Raw genomic sequence first — 18,423 nt, 5'->3', positions numbered from 1 at the left:
GGTTATTAGCCATCTCCCGGATAGACTGTACATGCTCTAGGGAGAGAGGCCGGGGCTGTCAAGGGGACCCCTCAGCTCCCAGTTCCAAGCACAGAGCCAGGCACAGAAACTTTATTGGAAGGAGGGAGGGATGGGTAGGACCGTGTACCAGAGCCATAGGCCTCAGGCTCCAACCACTCCCAGGGCCAACAGCACCCTGGCTATCACATATTACGAAGAAGAAAATTCTTTTTTTTTTTTTTTTTTTTTTTTTTTTTGAGACAGGGTCTCTCACTCTTTCACCCAGACTGGAGTGCAGTGATGAAATCTGGGCTCACTGCAACCTCTGAATCCTGGGTTCAAGTGATTCTCCTGCCTCAGTCTCCCAAGTAGCTGGGATTACAGGCACCTGCCACCAAGCCCAGCTAATTTTTGTATTTTTGGTAGAGATGAGGTTTCACCATGTTGAACAGGCTGGTCTTGAACTCCTGACCTCAAATGATCCACCCGCCTCGGCCACCGAAAGTGCTGGGATTACAAGCTTGAGTCACCATGCCTGGCCAAGAGGAAGACATTTCTAGAAGACATATTTGTAGGACATGTAGAGCTTTCCCTCGAAGGAGGGAATTTTGCGACTGTTACACCCATACCTGGGGGCTGTCCCATTGCAAGGGGCAGCACAATCCCGTGCGCCCCCAGAGCGTACGAGCGCTGGAGACGGGCAACACTGGAGAGAGAGATTTCAGCTGAAATTAGGAAGTACTTCAAAATAGGCAGGGTGGCCCACTGGCCCTCAGGACACACCCAGCTGGCTGGGACAGGAGTTATGCCAAGTAGGGGCTGGAAAAGGGATTTCGACACCAAGGAGGGTGCCAAGGCGGGCTCTGAGGCCTGCCCAGCTCTATAACCCCAGATGTCAGGAGTTGACCTGTGATTCTGGGTCACATTCTCCCATCCAGAGGTTCTATTCTGTTCCAACACCATCATCAGAGCGCCCGTGAGCTACGTGCTGACTGTGGCAGGTGCCGCGCAGAGCATTCTAGCTCATGCGGTCCTCACAGCACTCCACGCAGGGGGTATTATTCTGACCCCATTTGACAGATGGGGAAACTAAGACTCACAGAGGTCAAGTGGCTTGTCCAGAGTCAGCGCTAGGAAATGTCAACACCTGGATCTGAAAACAGACTTCAGACTTCAAAGCCATCTTGTCTCATCTCGGCTGCTCTGATCCTGGTATCCTGTGGTCCCAAAATTTTCTCTGTGGCCTAAAGCCAGAGTTCTTCCCCTGGGGGTGAACCACAGGCCCCTCTCACCACTGCTTGGCCCCTCCCAACCACAGCCCCCACCCCAGCCTCACCGCAGCGGCTCCGTGGTTTCCTGGACACTCTCAACCAACAGCAGCTTTGACCATAATGGTTCCCACGAGGGGCTGTTAGTCAATTTTCCCTGCTTGGTTCTCAATTTCTTTGATGGGGGAAGATGGCTGGGGCCCAGGATGCAGCCACGGGCTGCCCTCCCCAAATAACCATATTTATCTCATACTCTGGACACAGCACAACATTTCAGCTTAATTTTATTTCCTCTTATAAATGGGCACAGCACGGGAAGTGTTAAAAAACAAAAAACAAAACAAAAACAAAAACAAAAAAAACAAAAACAAAACCAGTTCCTTCACAAGGCTGGAACAGGTGAGTACCCACAGTGGGGCAGGCGCCTTGGTCTCTTTTTTCCACTGTCTTTTTCCTTATTTAAGGTTTTGGCCATGAACTCAGGACAGGTACAGTTAATAAACAGGTTACAGGGCAGAGAAGGGGCAGGGAAGGCCTGGGGGAGGGAACGGCAGACCCCCACCCACCCCCAGCCAGTTCTGTACAGGAGAAAGGACTCACCAGAGGGAGGGACACTGTCTTCAGGGGGCTCTCTGGAGCCACGCCGCCTACGAAAAATATTTACATGCATGTGCCACGCTGAGGCCAGGGTCACTGTGGTGCCAGGCAGGCACCTGGGGGATGCTGGGGCCATCGGCTCTCAGATGGCGACTCCCGGGGCCCAGTCTCGATGCCTCTAAATCTGTACAGTTTGCGGGCTTCTATTTACAGGCAAGAGGCCTGGGGAGGCAAGTCCAGGGTTGTAGTTGTTGGGAGAAGAAATCCAGAGAACCCAGGAGGCAGCCATTCCTGCCCTGCGAGGCAGAGGGTCTGCTTGCTGCGTCCAAGGGCCCCCACCTGGAGGCCTGACAGGCAGCTTTGCCAACCCTAGGGGGGTTTGGTCCACACACCCTAAGCCCTGCCCAGCCCTGGTTGCCACCCACACACCTCCAGCAATCAAGGGGACCAGCCTTTCAGGCAAGGCCCCATCTGGCCCCCTGGAGACAGGGCCTGGGCTCTCCACGTCCTGGCCTGCCTCGTGCTCTGGCAGCCAAGGCCCCAAAGGCTCTCAAGCCACACAAGCTCCCTCTCATTTGGAACTCGCTGTGCTTCCAGCAAATGCCAAAGCCCCTCAGAACACCCCATCACAGGCAGGGGTAGGGGCACATGAGGGCCCTGCATCTGCATTGCACCTTGGAGAACCCTAGCTAGTCCTCACTGAACTCTCGTACTGCCTTGCCCTGGTCAGGCTGGCCAGGGCAGATTTGGGCTGGTCAGACTCTTTAACCTCACGAGGATAAAGCCTGGACATCTGCCTTGGGTCCAGGGCTCCATGAACAAGGCCCCTGGCCTCTTCTCTCAAATGCTAAGGACACAGAGAAGAGAAGCCAGTGCCAGGAGCCCAAGCCGCAAATCAGAAGCCAACCCCTGGGATGTGAGGAGCCAGGTCTGTTGGGGCCACCCCCACCATGGGCTCCAGCCCTACAGAGAACCTACACCAACTGGTGGGTCTCCCACCCAAGGTCCGGCGCCTTCTGGGGCTGGTGGCCCAAGCCCTTTTCTCCTCTCTCCTCCCTGGTTTCTCAGCCTTGGCCTGCCCAGGCCGTCTCACCAGAGCTGTGGTCTCCAAGACAGCAGCACCCCAGGGAGCAGGGTAGGGAGGCTGAGCCTTGTGGGCTCTGGCCCCAGGACCCAGCCCTTCTGCTCCAAAAATGACTGAGGCCAACCTACCCCCTCCAGATATTGGGGGCCCCCCATGCCTACTCTTCTAAGGCTGGGTCCACCTGGCTTCCTCACAAGCCTCTGGGCCCTGTGAAGGAGGGTTTTGGGACTGGAAGATGGAGCCCAGCCTGGAAAAGACAGGCTGTGGGACAGCCCCCGGAACCTCACCCTCACTGCCTACACACTGCTACCCCTCATCCTGCAGAAATCTGCTGCCAGGGCATCTTGCAAAGGGCCCTGAAATAAAACCTGCCTTCCTGACTTGAATCTGGGCTGTGGGTGAGGGGTGGGAGCGTGAGTGCCAGCCATTCACAACTCACACCACATCCCTTTGGCTCCAAGAGGCCCCCTGCCAAGCACGCCCTCCCCCAAAGATCTGTGACCCCACATTTAAAATACCGATGGAAATAGCCCTACTTGCTAGGTAACAAAGGAAGTAATCCCTCCCCCACTATCACCTGCTCTCATCCCTCAAACCCTGACCTCAGGGCCTGAGGGATTTGCAGGGGCTGCTTCCAGCCATGGCCCCTGAAGCTGCAGCCAGAACTGTCTGGCCAAATAGGTGAGGGGGTGCCCACAGGGAGGGCCTCTGGGCAGGTGGGCTGAGGTTGGCCTGGCCAGGCAGAGGGCAGAGGGTGCGGAGGGCCCGCCCTCACAGGCACTTTGGAGACTTGTGTCCTGGGAGGCAGAGTCAGCCCCCTAGCTCAGAGCAGGAAGGGGACACAGGGAGAGAAAGGGGCCCAACCACATGCCCCCTCCCTGCCCTGGGCCTTCTGTCCTGGGAGACCCAAGACCCCCCAACAAGCTGGGGCCAAATTTCCTTCCTCAGCCTTAGAGGAGCCCCCAGGCTGCCAGCCAGTGGGGGTCTGGCCCCAAACCTCCCCCTTTGCCAACTGCAGTGGGGAGGAAGAAGGTAGGAGTGAGGCCAGGCCCACCTGTGTGCAATGCCCTGAAAGGGCTGTGGCCCCACACTTTTTCCAAGAAAGGCAAGGGCCTGCCTGTTTCCCTCCAGCATTGAGAGCAGGTCATGTGGAGTGAGACTGTGCATCCACATGGAATTGTGTCTGACACTGGCTGGGGTTGGTGGCTGCATGGTTGGTGTGGGCACCATGGCATGGGACTGAGTATGACGGGGCAACTTAGGGGGACCCAATATGGGCTGATTGTTCCGGCTCGATTCCACCCTCCCCAGTGAGCCTGAAAGCTGGAGACAATGTGTGTGGTGCCAGAGGGTGGGTGTACTGGGGGTGGGAGGAGGCCACACTGTCACTATCATGTGACCATGACTAGTGACTTGCATTGCAGTGTCTGGGGGTGTGTACATGATGCATGAGGATAAACATTCTTGGAAGGATGTGTGTGTTCTGTGATATGTCTTGATTGGCTGGGCAGTCAGGATTGCGTATGGTTTTGTCATTGCATGCTTTTGTCTTGTGTGTGACTGCATGAAAATATGTGTGACAGTGTGGGCAATGGTGTCTGTGCAGAGTCCCCTCATAGGAGGGACATCAGAGCAGCCCCTCCTCACCAGTGGCTGCCCCAGCACCCTCAGGAAGCTGTTTCTTGGAGGAAGATGCAGAAAGAAATGAAGTCTGGGGTACATGTGTACTTGATAGGCAAGAGGAGAGATTCAACAACCCCAGAGAGACCAGGACAAAACAGGCTGGTGACAAGGGATACCCTCTCACCCAGGCAGAGAGAGGCCCTGGGATAGGAGCAAGAGGTTGCAGTGAGTGTCTAGATGATTTCAAGGGCTGTGTTTACCAAATGTTTATCCTGGAAATCAGTCTGAGTGCCTCTCTGCCCCAAAAAGGAGATCTCAGTGAGCCCTGTGGGTGCCAAGTTGGGGCTCAGGCCTATCTCAAGCCCCACCCTTTCTTCCACCACCAGCCAATCAGGAGCTTTCTTCCTCTCATCCATCTGACATGAGGTCCTAAAGCCCCAGACTGGTGGCAGGGATGAGGGGAACAAGAGATGAGCTCATAAGGGCACAGTCTGGGGCAGATGGCAGTAGCCCCTCTTCCTCGGGGAAGATCTGTGTGAGGCCGGCAGCCTGGGCAGACCTTGGGAGGGAGGGCAGAGAAGAACTGGGGCCAGGTTCCAGGCCCAGTCCCTGGCTTGGGCTGGTGAGGCCAGGCTGGGGACTGGACGGCAGGGTGGTGTTGAGGCTGCAGGGAGGCACTGTGGCTCCACTAGGCATAGAACTCCTCCTGCTTGTCAGGCTTCTGGTATGTGACGCTCGCCTGCTTGGGTTCCTCCAGCGTGTAGCTGCCCTCATCCTTTTTCTTCATGCGATAGATGAGCAGTGTGACCAAGAAGGCGGCAAAGAGGGCGCCCACCACCCCGCCCACAATCACAGCTGTGGAGGAAGAGGGCAGAGGTCAAGGCCCAGAGGCCGGGTAGAACCAGGGCAAAGGGTCCTCAGGGGTGGGGGCCAGGGTATGGAGTGGGCTGGGAGTCCTGGATCTGAGTTGGAGTGAAGATGGAGACAATACTACTACTACCAGCACTGGGTACCACTATAGGCCTTCACTGGCTGCATTCTAATTGCCCAACACACTAACTCACTGAACCCTCACACCAGCCCTATGAGGGACAGGTTATCTGAGGGCTTCATCAAATTTAAAATGCCATCAGTCATAAGATGCCCCAGTATTTTATAACTGCTAGGAAAGGAAAAACTCTGCTAACTAAATATGACATACCCCAATTACAGAAGAGTTAACATGTGAACAGAATGTACCTCTTAGAATTGATTAAGGGCAAAATGACTATCCCCATTCTACCGATGAAGAGAAGGAAGGCTGGAGAGGTGAAGTACCTTGCCTTGAGTGCAAAGCCAGAATTTGAACCAGGAGTCCAGAGACTCCCTAGATGCAGCCAGGGCAGGTCCACAGGGACTGGGGTCAAAAATTGGGGAAGGTCAAGCTGAAGAATGGGTCAGAGGTTAGCATCTAGGAAGTGAGGTCCCAGGGGGTCAGCCAGTGTGGCCCAGGAAAGCAGGGATCAAAGTCAGAGTCCACGAAGGGGTCAGAGGGCACTGAGGAAAGACCTAGAGATGGACATGAAGTCAGGGTTGGATATTGGGAAGGAGAAAAGTCGGGAGGAGCCAGAAGGCAGGACCTGGGGGGTTGAGTTCTCAGGTTTCCTTCCTGTCTGGCTCCTAGGAAACCACGCCCTGATCTTCTTTCTGGGTTCCTAGAGGCAAACTGAGGCCCAGCCAGGTGCCTCACTCTGGGATCCCCCCAGGCTCCCCTTGGCCCAGACCCCAATTCTCACCTACGAGCACCTCCTTCCGCTCCAGGATACTCTTCTGAGGCAGCTGAGCAGCTGAGCTGCCCGAGTCGATGGCATTGTCCAGGAGGCCAGGGCCCGGGCGGGCACCCTTGGGCAGTGTCCCAGGTGGAGATGATGGCTTGGCCGCAGCCCCTCCCACAGCTACCACCTCATTGGCTGTGTCTGGTTGTGTGGTCTCTTCTTCTGGCAGCTCAAAGTCTCCGCTGGGCCCCCCACTCACCGGCACCTCTGGCTCATCCCGGATTGTGGTCAGGAAGGTCTCTGGAGTTGGGGTCTGCAGAGAGGGTGGCATGAGCCCAGGACAACCACACATGCATGCATAACCCCCCACCACCATCCTACTGCCCTGGGGGCTAACACTTAGCACTCCCTACACACCAGGCGCTGTGCTACTCACTATCCCCACGAAGGAGTGTAATAATGTCCCCAGTTTACACAGCAGGAAGTCAGCTCAGAGCGTAAATGACCTGCCCAAGGACACACAACTAGTAAGTGGGGGACAGAACTAAAATCCAGATCTATCTGCCTCCAGAGTCTGTGTTTCTAACCACTACCACACTGCCTCTGTTCTTGCTCTGGCCACATCCTATCCCCATCCTGTCCCCTCCAGCGGTCTTAGTAACAATCCTCGGGGGATTCCTGCCGAGAGGATGTTTGGGAACTGCTGGGTGCAGCTGCTATGGATGTGGGCCTGGTCCGGGTCCATGCCTAAGGCAGGGGAGCATCCTGTAGCCTGGAGGCCAGTCCAAGAGCAAAACCTGCAGAGCATGATGGCCTCAGGGGCAGGTGTCCTGGAAACCAGCTCAGTGACTGACAATCTCTAGGACTCCCACCACTCAGAGGCAGGATCAGAGCTGGGAATCATGAAACCAAAGTGGGGGCTGTGGGAGCCATTTGGAGCAGGGATGTCGCTCCTTCAAAGGTGGGCATGGAAAGGTGAGCCTGGTGTCCAGGCTGAAGAGAGGCTGCAGCAGTGCCCCAGTGTACACAGTGTGCACAGTGGCTCCTCCAGCAACCTGGGCTCTGTGCACCTTCTCCTGGGTTCCGTACCCCGTCATTGTTTCCCCTTCCTGCTTGGCCAAGTCTATGTGAAAACACCAGGCTGCCCCAGCTGCTTGAGGAGGCGAAGGAAGGGCCTGCACCCTGCTGCAGCTGGCTGGGGAGTCAGAGGGACAGACACTGGCCCCAAGGCAGCTCCACAGCCCAAGGGCCCTCCTCAGTGAGGCCAGCTGCAGAGGGCCCTGGCACCCAGTCCATGTTCCCCCCTCTCCATCTTACTCAGTGCACCCGGCAGGGACCAGACCACCTCTCTCATGTCCTTGGGATTCATCCATCCCTGGCATTCCTGACATCTTCATCCTCTTCCCGTCAATTCCCCTGCCCCATCCAGAATATCCCAAATGCACACACATGCAGCCCTGGCCCTGCGAGACTGCCCGGCTCTGGCGCCAGCTGCCTGGGTTCAAATCCTGACTGCCACTGCTGGCTGCAGAGCCTTGGGAAGTGGCTTCACCTCCCTGTGCGCCAGCAGTTGCTCGTCTGTAAAGTGAGATGATCACAGTGTTGCCCGTGGGGTGGGCATGAGGGCTGGGGCTAACACAGGTAAAGTGCTGAGCACTGAGCCACACCCAGGCAGCCCTCCACAAGGCAAGTGATGCATTCTCATACAGCCGGCTCTTAACCACCCTCAGACCCATGGTATTAACAACCGTGATGAGGACAGCAGCTGAGAACCTACTGGCTGCACCATCACCACGCGCTGTTCTAAGCACTGTGGGTGTCAGGAGACTTCGTGCTCACAATGAAATGATACACATTCTATTGTTTTCTCCTTTCCGTAGATGAGGAATAGGAGGTATAGAAAGGATCAGGGACTGGCCTGAGGTCCCATGACGAGGAAGTGGCAGCAGAAGGATTCTGATCCAGCTACCAGACTGCCGAGTTAATGCTCTCAACCGAAACACTCAGCCTGGCCTGCCTTGTCACCAATGCACATGTTCACCCAATTCCTTCCCCACCAATGCCCCATCCCATTAGGATCCAACCACCCCAGCCCTCGTTTTCTGTCCCTCTTCCCTCCCCATCTGATCTCTGTCCCTTGGTCCTGCCCCTTGCCCCCACTTTGTCTGGCTCATCTCTATAGCCTCCTGGTCCTCAGTCCTGTCCAGGTCCATCCTCCTCATCCCTCCCCTGACCCACCCTCCTCTGCCCTCCTCCCTGTCCCTTCTTAACACCCTCACCTGAGCCACCTCTGTGGGTCCAGGGGCAGTGGTCCCCAGGGGCAGGGTGCTCCTCTCAGGGATGTCAGGCTCCTGGGTGGTGGCCGGCCTGGGAAGGGCTCTTGGCCGGGAGGTAGCTGTGCTGACCAGCCTGGGTGTTGGGGCCTCAGTGTCCAAGACAGCTGCCGTGGTCGGGGGTGAGGGCGCCTCGGGGGTAGTGGCCCGTGCCGTGGCTACCGTGGTCAGTGGAAGAGGCAGAAGCCTCCGTACGCCGGTGGTCCTTACAACAGCAGTGGTGGCCGTAAAAGGGGGTGCTGCAGGGGTGCTGGGGGTGGCGGTGGCCACTGTGGCAGGCACTGTGGCCACAGTCGGGGCCCCCGTTGTTGTGCCAGCAGTGGTAGCCGTGGTAGTGGAGATGGTGGTGGCTCTCTGGCTGGGCTCTTCCGGGACTTCTGTCACCACCAGGGGGCTGGTGGCTGGCTCTGGGGTGGGGCGCTCAGTGGGGAGCTCTTCAAATGGTGTGCCCACAGGCTGGATGTTCGTGGTGGGCAGCACCGCAGGGGTGGTGGACACTGCCAGGGCCACATCTGGGCTGAAGCGCATGGCTGTCTCAATGCCCGACTCCTGCTCGAAGTCTGAGGGGGTGGGGGAGAGGGAGAGAGCTAGGGAGCTGGGTGGTTGTGAGGGGCATGAGGATCCCAGGTAAGCAATGGCCATCAAGATTAGGTCTCCCAACCCCCTCTCTTCGCCCAATTTTCCCAGAAAAGATGAGAGAAAGGAGGAAGGCACAGCCTGGCCAGAGGTGGCCAGTTGCTGATGTTCCCCAACTTCTCTCTGCCAAGTCAAAAATTCTGGGGGCCGCCTCTCCCAGGAAGCCTTCCTTGACTATTCCTGCCCACCCGACCTACAGCTTCTATGAGGTTTAAACCAGGCAGCAGCAACTGAGGTGCTTCTGGTTGCAAAACTTGCTGGGGCTTGCAGGGGAACACAGGAGTGGCATTCTGGGAAGAGTCAGTCCCCAAAGGCACCCCTACCACATGGCCAAGGCAGGGTGGTACACTAGGGGCTTCCCCCCAGAGGCACAGGCAGAGGGTAAGAGGGAGAAGAAACCCTTGCAGCAGGGGAACTGCTTGAGCAACCTGGTTGATGCAAAGCCCGGACAGTGAAGGAACTTGGGAGGAAATGAGACAGGCGAAGGGGGAGGGAGAAGCCACAGCCAGCTCCTGGGCTTGGAACCAGGCAGGAGGGAGGGGAGCCAGGGAGCTTTGCGAGTAGAGATGTGACCCAACAGAAATAGGTTTTACAAAGAATAATTTGAAAGGGGCTCAAAGGACTGGGCTAAGGAGGGGAGACCAGAGGCGAGGGCTGTGGGGAGCCAACTCTGTGGCGTGCAGACCCGTACCATCTCCTCAGATGCCAGCCCAGGACCTCACTGGGCCCAGTCTCAGCCACCGTCTTTTTGCTACGGTTTTGAGAGCTCCTCCTCTGTGCCAGACCCCAACCTCCTATCCCAAACCCTCCTAGAGGCACTGAGAGGAAAGCGTATTTCTCACCATCCGCAGGTGAGAACACAGGGACTCAGGGAGGGGGAGCACCGAGGGGCACACAGTTGCTATGTGGCAGAGTGGGGCTCCCAGCGTCCTTCCCTCCCGAGACTCTGCTAGACCCACCTGGCCTGGCTCCCCTTCCCCAGGGCGGAGCCAAACCAGGCACCACTTGAAGCACCTGCCCTGTCTCGTCACAGCCCTAACCCCACCACTGGCCACAGCTTATTGGACCTGATGGGACCACCCAAACCAAGCAAGGTCTGCAGAGAGAGCCACATAGCACACACAGAGATGCAGATGGGGGACCCTGGAGAGCTGGGCATCCTGGGTTCTGAGGTCCTCCCAGGCCTGGTTCCATCCCCAGGAGGGTGTTCTGCCCTTCTTGTTCTGGGGATCCTGCCCAAGAACTTGTCTGACCCATACAGTAAACGCCCCCTGCCTCACTGAAGCAAACCCCCATGGGCTGCTCAGAGAAGGGGCTGGATACAGACTGGTCACTGCCACCAGGCAGGGGTAGGGAAGGGGGTACTTACAGCCCGAGCCCGACCCTGAGTAGAGGTCATCCAGTTCATCATCAGGAAAGGAGTCATCGTCCCCAGAGCCCTCCAGGTCCACGGGCCTCTCAAAGTTCTCGCTGCGCCAGCGCTGGGCCTGGGGAAGGTAGAGGCGGACACAGGGCTCAGCACCTGAGACTCGCAGCTGGGTGTGCCCAGAAGGGCAACAGGTGCCCTTGTGGGCCAAGTGACATCCATATGGGTGACAGAGATCTTGTGTGCACCCGGAAGGAAAGTGCGTGCGTGTGAATAATTCACAGGGCAGGGGTAGGGCGGGGCAGGTCACCTGGGGCCCCATCCCAGAAGGCTTTCAGTGTCTGGTTGATGACTTTCTCTTAGAAACTGGTCATTTTTCATCTTGACTGCACATCTGAATATTGTGAAAACTAAATTCAGTGGTTCAGTAGGTCTGAGGTGGTCTCTGAGCAGCTGCAATGTTGGACTGGCTGTGGGGAGCCCTAGGGTGTGTGTGAGCAGGGGAGGGCTGGACTGGCCCTGCATTTGGGGCCCAGCCTCTCACCCCCTGCCACTGATGGGCCCCCTTCTGGAGTTGATACAAAGCCAGAGTGAGGATCTCAGTCCTGTCTTCATATCCCCAGCCTCAACCACCTGCTCCAGAGCCCTGCCCAGCCCAGCCAGGGCAGGGAGCCAGGAGGTGCCCCTCACCAAATGCACACACACACACAGTCTCAAAGTAATGAATTAATCAGTATTTACTTTCTACCAGTGAGTCATGGAGTGGAACAATTAGTGTAATTGCTCCTGTGATGAATTGCTGGGTCTTCCTCCTTTTTAGACATTCCAGGAGCTCAGAGCAGTAAGGCCCAACTTTTCCCCAGCTCCCCTCTGCCCAGAAAGACAAACACCCACGGTGGAGGAGCCAGAGCTCCCCATACCACTTCCCTCCACAACCGGAACCAGCCAACCCAGAGTCCCTGCTCCCTCCAGCTCTCTGGTAAGCAGCCTGAAGTCACACAGAAGAATGGGGACTGAGCAGGGACCCAGGCTCCGGCTCCTGCCCCTGCCCCTGCCCAGGGCTGTCTTCACTGTCTTTCTATCCTTCCCAGCAGGCTGGGCAGTGGCTTGGAGGCCTTTAGCTGAGAGGAGGGATACTAAGAGGTCTGTGGTCCCTGGAAGCCCCCAACTGAGGTAAATGTGGGTATCAAAACAAGAGAGTCCCCAAAATTCCTCAGTGACCAGTGCCACTTAGCCCCTAAACTCCTGCTTCAAGAAAAGCCTGTACAAACCCAAAGACCTACCTCCAAGCCACGCAGACCCTTGAAATGACACACCCCAGAGACACAGCACATGCACAGACACACACTGACATATGCTCACCTAAAAGCAGCCACATAGGGCTCGGCGTGTCACCACCGAGTGGGTACAAACAGCCACTAGCATGGGGCAGGAGGAGCTGGGTCTGCCGTGCAGCTCTGAGCTCAGAGACAAGCATCGAGCCTCCTGGAAACCCATCAGCCTCTACTCAGGTAGCACTCACCTAGATACTATTCATCCCCAGCTCAGTAGCCATCGACATGACAACCGTTACCATGACGACCATCTTCTCCATGCTAAGGACCAGGAGCTGCAGCTCCCCACAGAGATGGGGGGGTGCAGGAGAGGGACAGATCACAGGGGAATGGAGAGGATGACAGGGAGCGGGGAGGTGGAGAGACGGGGACAGAGAGGCGAGGACAGAGGGAGGCCAGGGGGCACAGGGGCAGAGACGGGGAGGGTGGGCTGGGGGGTATGACAGAGAGGGAGAGAAGGCAAGGATGGGAGGCAGAGGGGGAGAACTCACACATCCTAATTTAGCCTCATGCGGATGAGGCAAGGCTGGGGAAGGGGCCACCTCAGTAATTTTCCAAACCTGCTTCCAAGAACACATTCTTTCCGAACAGCAAGCACCCCCACGGCGGGATGGCAGGGGGAGGAATGGCCTGGTCACCCCTGAGCCCACCTAGGATGTTCAGCAGGAACTTAATGCAAGGACACCTGGGACCTGCAGGCATGGGCGCTGGGACTCAGTGAGGCCTTCACAGGAACGCTACAGAAGGGGTGCTAGTAGCTGCAACTCCTAGAGGGGACAGAGGAACGAGGGGTGGGGAACGGAGCCTGAGAGGCAGCAGGGAAAGCCTTAAGAGTCACAGAATGCCTGAGGAGGAGGGTGACAAGCAGCCTTTGACCCCCAAACGACCTCTGCATTTGCATAATCCATCATAATGAGCATAATTATCCATGCCATTCCCTTAAAGGAGAACTGAATCCAAAAGCCCCAGGACGCTGCCAGCTTCTCCTTGACCCTCACTGTGCCCCCTCCAGGTAAACATAACCCCCCCATGCCTGATAGGAAGCCTCCGTACCCCCAACACACACGCGCACTCGCAGAAACACACACACACAAAACAGCCCAACATCCTCATGCATGTACATTCTCATGCATGTACCATGCACCCCAGCGGATACACACACACACACAATTAAGTGCAATGTCTGCCCACCCCAATCTGTATACTCACCACAGCCTATAGGTAATATAGCCCAGCCCACACCAGCACACACTCACCCATCTACTTCACCCCTAGCTGCATGTACACCTGCCCTAGGGTACTCACAGCCACACACACACTCCTCTCCTCACCACATACCCCACCGATGCCCCCGACAAACCTCAGCACATTCTCCTGACCCCACGCACCACACTCACCTCACCAAGGCCCACAGCACAGAGCCACTGCCACGGCCACGCCTGTTCCCTAAACACACATCGCTCCTAGACATCACCTCCGGCAGGTGCATCCTCTGACTCAGACATGAACCTCACAACTCAGATACAACCTTTCCTCTCGGCTGCACCCCCCACACACAGCGAGCATGCCCGGCAGAAACATGGAACCTGCTGCTTCCGGCCACCACCAATCTCAGGAAGGGACACCCGGCGGAGGCTCCCTGAGCAGCCCATGAACTCCTGAGCATCGGGTCCCAGGGGAGCCGCTGAACGTTCCCAGGGCACTCTAGGGACCTCTGCCTGCTGCTGCCGAGGGCCTGCCCCAGGTCAGGTGCTGGGAGCACGTTACTTATGCGGCCTCCTTTAACCACCACAACCGCCCAGGGTTTTATCATCCCCATTGCACAGATGCAGGAACTGAGGCAGGGGTTAGAATTCAGGCATGAGGCCTCTGTCTCTGAAACCCTTGTCCTGGACATTCCTGGGCCACCCCCGACCCATTGCTCGTCCAGGGCTGAATCCATACATCTGTGCCCCGCAGCTGCCCCTCACCCCCTGCATGATATCAACTCAGCAACACCCACAGCCGTCCACACCCACTAAACATCCACACCCACGAACCAGCACACAATGGTGATGAGACTATGCAGCTCATAGCATTGCAGGAGAAGGGGCTGAGCACAGGACCCAACACGCCGAGTGCTCCCAACACCCTGCTCCACACGCGTGCAGTCTACTTGTCCCTCCCTGAACCTGCCCCAGCAGACATACACCCACATCACATGCCATTAACAGACCCACAACACCTGCATCCCAGTTCCCTCCCCTCACACATGCGCTCAAACACGCACTTTCCTTCCGGGTACACACAGGTGCACACACACATAGGGATGAAACGTGGCACCCTTCCTAACGGACTGACGCCCCCCGCCTTCCATTTTTCCTCACAGTCCCCTAGTCATCACACCCTCCTGAACTCACCCACAGCCTCACTCCACAGAGGCACCTCAGGCTCCCAACCCAGAAGGGACCAGGACCAGCAGTGACCCACGGGCCCCCTCACTCCACATCTACTCCCACCGATCCTCTCCTAGAGTTTTAAAGCAGCAGCTGGGGAGGCTCCCCTGGGCCAGCGGCAAGGAGGTGTCACCTCCCAGGTTGCCCAGCCCCCTCCCTCCCAGGAACACCCCGTCAGGGCTGTGATGGGTGAGGGTCCAAATGAGCTGGATATCAGCTAAGTCTCCTCACTTCCAAGGCTACCTCTGCCCTCCCACTCATCACTCACTCTGAGTGCAGGGGACATGTTCAGGAAGGCCCGTGCATCCCTCCCACCCCATCCTCCCTCAGAGCCCACCCCAGAGTTTGGGGTCTCTTGTGCCCAGCCCCCACACCACCATGAGCCTTCCTAGAGAAACAGGTCAGCACAGAGGCAAAGCATAATGAACCAGCTCCTCTTTACTACCCGGCTGGCTGTCAGGCAAGCCATTTAATCTCGGCACCTCAGTTTTCTCGACTGTAAAATGGAGATGATGATAAGACTATGCAGCTCATAGCGTTGCTGTGGGAAGGGGCTGAGCACAGGACCGAACACCAAGTGAAAAATGAATAAATCAACGTAGCCACGATTACTGTTAGCTTATGTTAAAATTTCTATTATTATTTCCAAGTCTTTACCTCATGTAAGCCTCTACCTCCTCACGAGGGAAGCCGAATTGGGATGACTACACCCAGGCAGATGAGACAATTAATGCCCAGAGAGGTTAAGTGGCACTGCCAAGGCCACACAGCAGGGGAGAGTGCAGAGAGAAACAAAAAGAGAGAGGTTGGATGAGGGGGGAGAAAGGGCAAGTTACAGAAACAGACACAAGCACACAAATTAGGTCAGCAGGCTGGGGGCCAGGAGCCCGGCACCCCTGTGCAGCACTAATCATGTTGCAAAAAGACAAGAATAAAATCGAGTGTAATTAGTTCTGCCCGAGCTTCCTTCCCCTAATTAGCCAGACTCAGGCCTCACTTTCCTGGTGACCAGAGACGACATGAGCAAGGGTTGGGGGCCCAGCTTTAGGTTCTGAGAGTCTTGGATTCAAATTCAGCTCTGATATTTGCTGGGTGACTTTGGACATGTTACTTAACCTCTCTGAGCCTGTTTGGTTAAATGAGGCCAATAATGATACTTCATAAAGCAGTTGTGAGAATCAAGTAAAATCATGCATGCACACAGTCGGAGTCGCATAAGGCTTTGTCTGTATTCCTACGACCTGCATTTCCCACCTCAGGCTGCAACTTCAAGGATACACTGGGCCTGAGGGATCACTGAGTTCAATTTTCCCCTCTTACCGATGTGGAAACTGAGGCACAGAGAGGGGAAAGCCTTGCTTATCACACCCGCTGAGAAGAAACGAGGGGCAGGGTTAGCCTGCCATGAAGCATTCAGAGAGGTAAAGTGATTTGCCCAAAGACACACAGCGACGATGTAACGACTAGCTCCTTGAGGCAGGGAGGGAGGGCATCTCAGTATGGCCCTGCAGGCTCCGTCCCCAAAAATCCCTCAGTCCTGTGAGAACTCAGTGCCCCTCACGCTCACCAGATCCACCCTGGAGACCCAGAGCATCACCGTAGGAATGTGGGCTGGGGCCAGGCTCCGGGCAGCAAGACAGCCAAGGGGGCTGCACAATGGGGAGCCTGGACCAGGAGGGGGACGTCTCAGTCCCCACCCCCACCCAGCCGCAGCTGCCCTGGCCAGGAAGCCAGCAGCCCCACACCCACTTGTGGCTGGAGATGAGGGGCATGAGGACTGCACCCGCTAGGGAAGGGGCCACAGAGCCCAAGTCCCAGAGAGCAGAGGCCTGGGGAGGAGGGGAATGCGGAGAGCAGAGAAGGCCAAGCTGAACACCACAGACCTCCCGAGAAAAATCCACCAAGCCCAGAAACACACCCTCCCACTCACCCCGGCTCTTACACACTCAAGCCTCTCACCAACCAAACCTATCCCCACACCCCACTCCCATCTGAAAAGGCATCTCAGAGGGCAGGAAATGTTCCCTTTGGGCCCGTCCCATCCCAGTCAACTCCCCTGCAAAGACATCATGGCAGCAGAGCCCTCCCTACCCCAAGCCTGCATCTCCCCGTCACCTCCAGTCTGCCCTCCACCCAGTCCTGTGTTCCCACCATCCCCCCAGGATCCCCTTTTTCCCACTGGGGCAATTGCCCCCACCCATGTCCCCACCCCAGCCCCAACAGGAGAGCAGGTAGCAGCCCTGGCTCAGGCGCCCACAGCCTCCAAGACCGTGGGCAAATCCTCTTCCCCTTCTCTGCCTTTCCTTTGCCCCATTTGCAAAATGGAAAACCAAGCATGGTGGTCTAAGGGCCTTTCTGATTCTGACACTCTGAACTCCCAAAACTTCGGTCCTTAGGTCAAGGATATCCAGCACAATGTTATTTACGAGAGGGAAAAAACGGAAATAACCCACCTACCCAGCAACAGGGGACGAGTGAAATAAATGAGGGCACAGGCCGGGCACGGTGGCTCATGCCTGTAATCCCAGCACTTTAGGAAGCCGAGGCAGGTGGATCACGAGGTCAGGAGATCGAGACCATCCTGGCTAACACAGTGAAGCCCCGTCTCTACTAAAAATACAAAAAATTAGCTGGGCACAGTGGTGGGTGCCTATAGTCCCAGCTACTGGGGAGGCTGAGGCAGGAGAATGGCATGAACCCGGGAGGCGGAGCTTGCAATGAGCCGAGATCGTGCCACTGCACTCCAGCCCAGGCGACAGAGCGAGACTCCGCCTCAAAATAAATAAATAAATAAATAAATAAATAAATAAATAAAATGAGAGCACAACTATAACATGGACTATTATGCAGCTATCAACAACTGAGTACTCACAAATCTACACCAATTAGGTTATTAAAAAACACAAATGCATCATAGAAGGCTTTTTTTTTGTTTTTTTACTTGTTTCAAGGAATATTGAAGAATGTGGGAAAATGTACATATTGATCATCAGAAGACAAGACAGGGGCCGGGCGCGGTGGCTCAAGCCTGTAATCCCAGTACTTTGGGAGGCCGAGACGGGTGGATCACGAGGTCAGGAGATCGAGACCATCCTGGCTAATATGGTGAAACCCCATCTCTACTAAAAAATACAAAAAACTAGCCGGGCGAGGTGGCGGGCGCCTGTAGTCCCAGCTACTCCGGAGGCTGAGGCAGGAGAATGGCGTAAACCCGGGAGTCAGAGCTTGCAGTGAGCTGAGATCCGGCCACTGCACTCCAGCCTGGGCAACAGAGCAAGACTCTGTCTCAAAAAAAAAAAAAAAAAAGAAGACAAGACAGGATAGCTGTTGATAGGAATCTGCAGATGGCTCTCTCTACTCCTCTGTGACTTTGGGCAGATATTTAACTCTCTCAGGCTGCTTTAACTGGTAAAACAAAGATAAGAATGCCCACCTCGTGGGGTTTACAGAAGGACACTAGGCATGTTCACACATTAACAAATGGCTCAGTAAATGCTGGCTATTAATATGAGTATCATCATTATGTTTAAAAAACAGGTTACAAAAATATGTAGAACTTGATCCTGTTTTAATGAACTCACTACCAAAGTGAATTTCTAAAAGCTGCATTATAACTACAGGCTCCCAGAGGCTCTCTCTGGGTGGTGGGATTACAGGCAGCTTTAATTTCTTCTCAGGACCTTTCTGTATTTTCCACAATTTCAGTGATAAACCCATAGCACTTTCATTACTAGAGAGAGCACATTCTCCCTGAGTCTCCGTCCCTGGCGTTCTCTGGTCTGTGAAACTTCCGGGTCCCCTGGTTCTGCTGAGACCCCATTGAGACTGTCCGTGAGCAACCTTACGAGGAAACTGAAAAGGCGGGTGGAAAGGAAATGAACACAAAAGCCTCTGAGGGAGCTGGCAGTACCCAGCGGCCCAACCGAGCCTCACCACAGGCGGGCTGGCTTGGCAGGACCTGGCTCCCTCCCCTGGCATCAGCCTGTCTGGCGG

General features: G+C 56.0%; 1 protein-coding gene across 1 annotated transcript in view; it reads right to left on the bottom strand.

Annotated features, from left to right (window-relative positions):
* Window positions 1–1,535: 1,535 nt before the first annotated feature.
* The window catches only part of SDC3 (syndecan 3), a 39,489-nt gene continuing 22,601 nt past the window's right edge, over window positions 1,536–18,423 (bottom strand). The window contains exons 2-5 of the mRNA XM_037990818.2: window positions 10,665–10,782; window positions 8,606–9,219; window positions 6,348–6,639; window positions 1,536–5,427 (exon numbers count right to left, since the gene is read on the bottom strand). Coding sequence (XP_037846746.1) covers window positions 5,261–5,427; window positions 6,348–6,639; window positions 8,606–9,219; window positions 10,665–10,782 — 1,191 coding nt within the window. The 3' untranslated portion in view covers window positions 1,536–5,260. The remainder of the gene's footprint in view (window positions 5,428–6,347; window positions 6,640–8,605; window positions 9,220–10,664; window positions 10,783–18,423) is intronic.

The sequence above is a fragment of the Chlorocebus sabaeus genome, chromosome 20, assembly GCF_047675955.1.
Source record: "Chlorocebus sabaeus isolate Y175 chromosome 20, mChlSab1.0.hap1, whole genome shotgun sequence".
Lineage (NCBI taxonomy): Eukaryota > Metazoa > Chordata > Mammalia > Primates > Cercopithecidae > Chlorocebus > Chlorocebus sabaeus.
The sequence above is the reverse complement of the archived record's forward strand: the minus strand, read 5'-3'. Positions and strand labels throughout refer to the sequence as shown.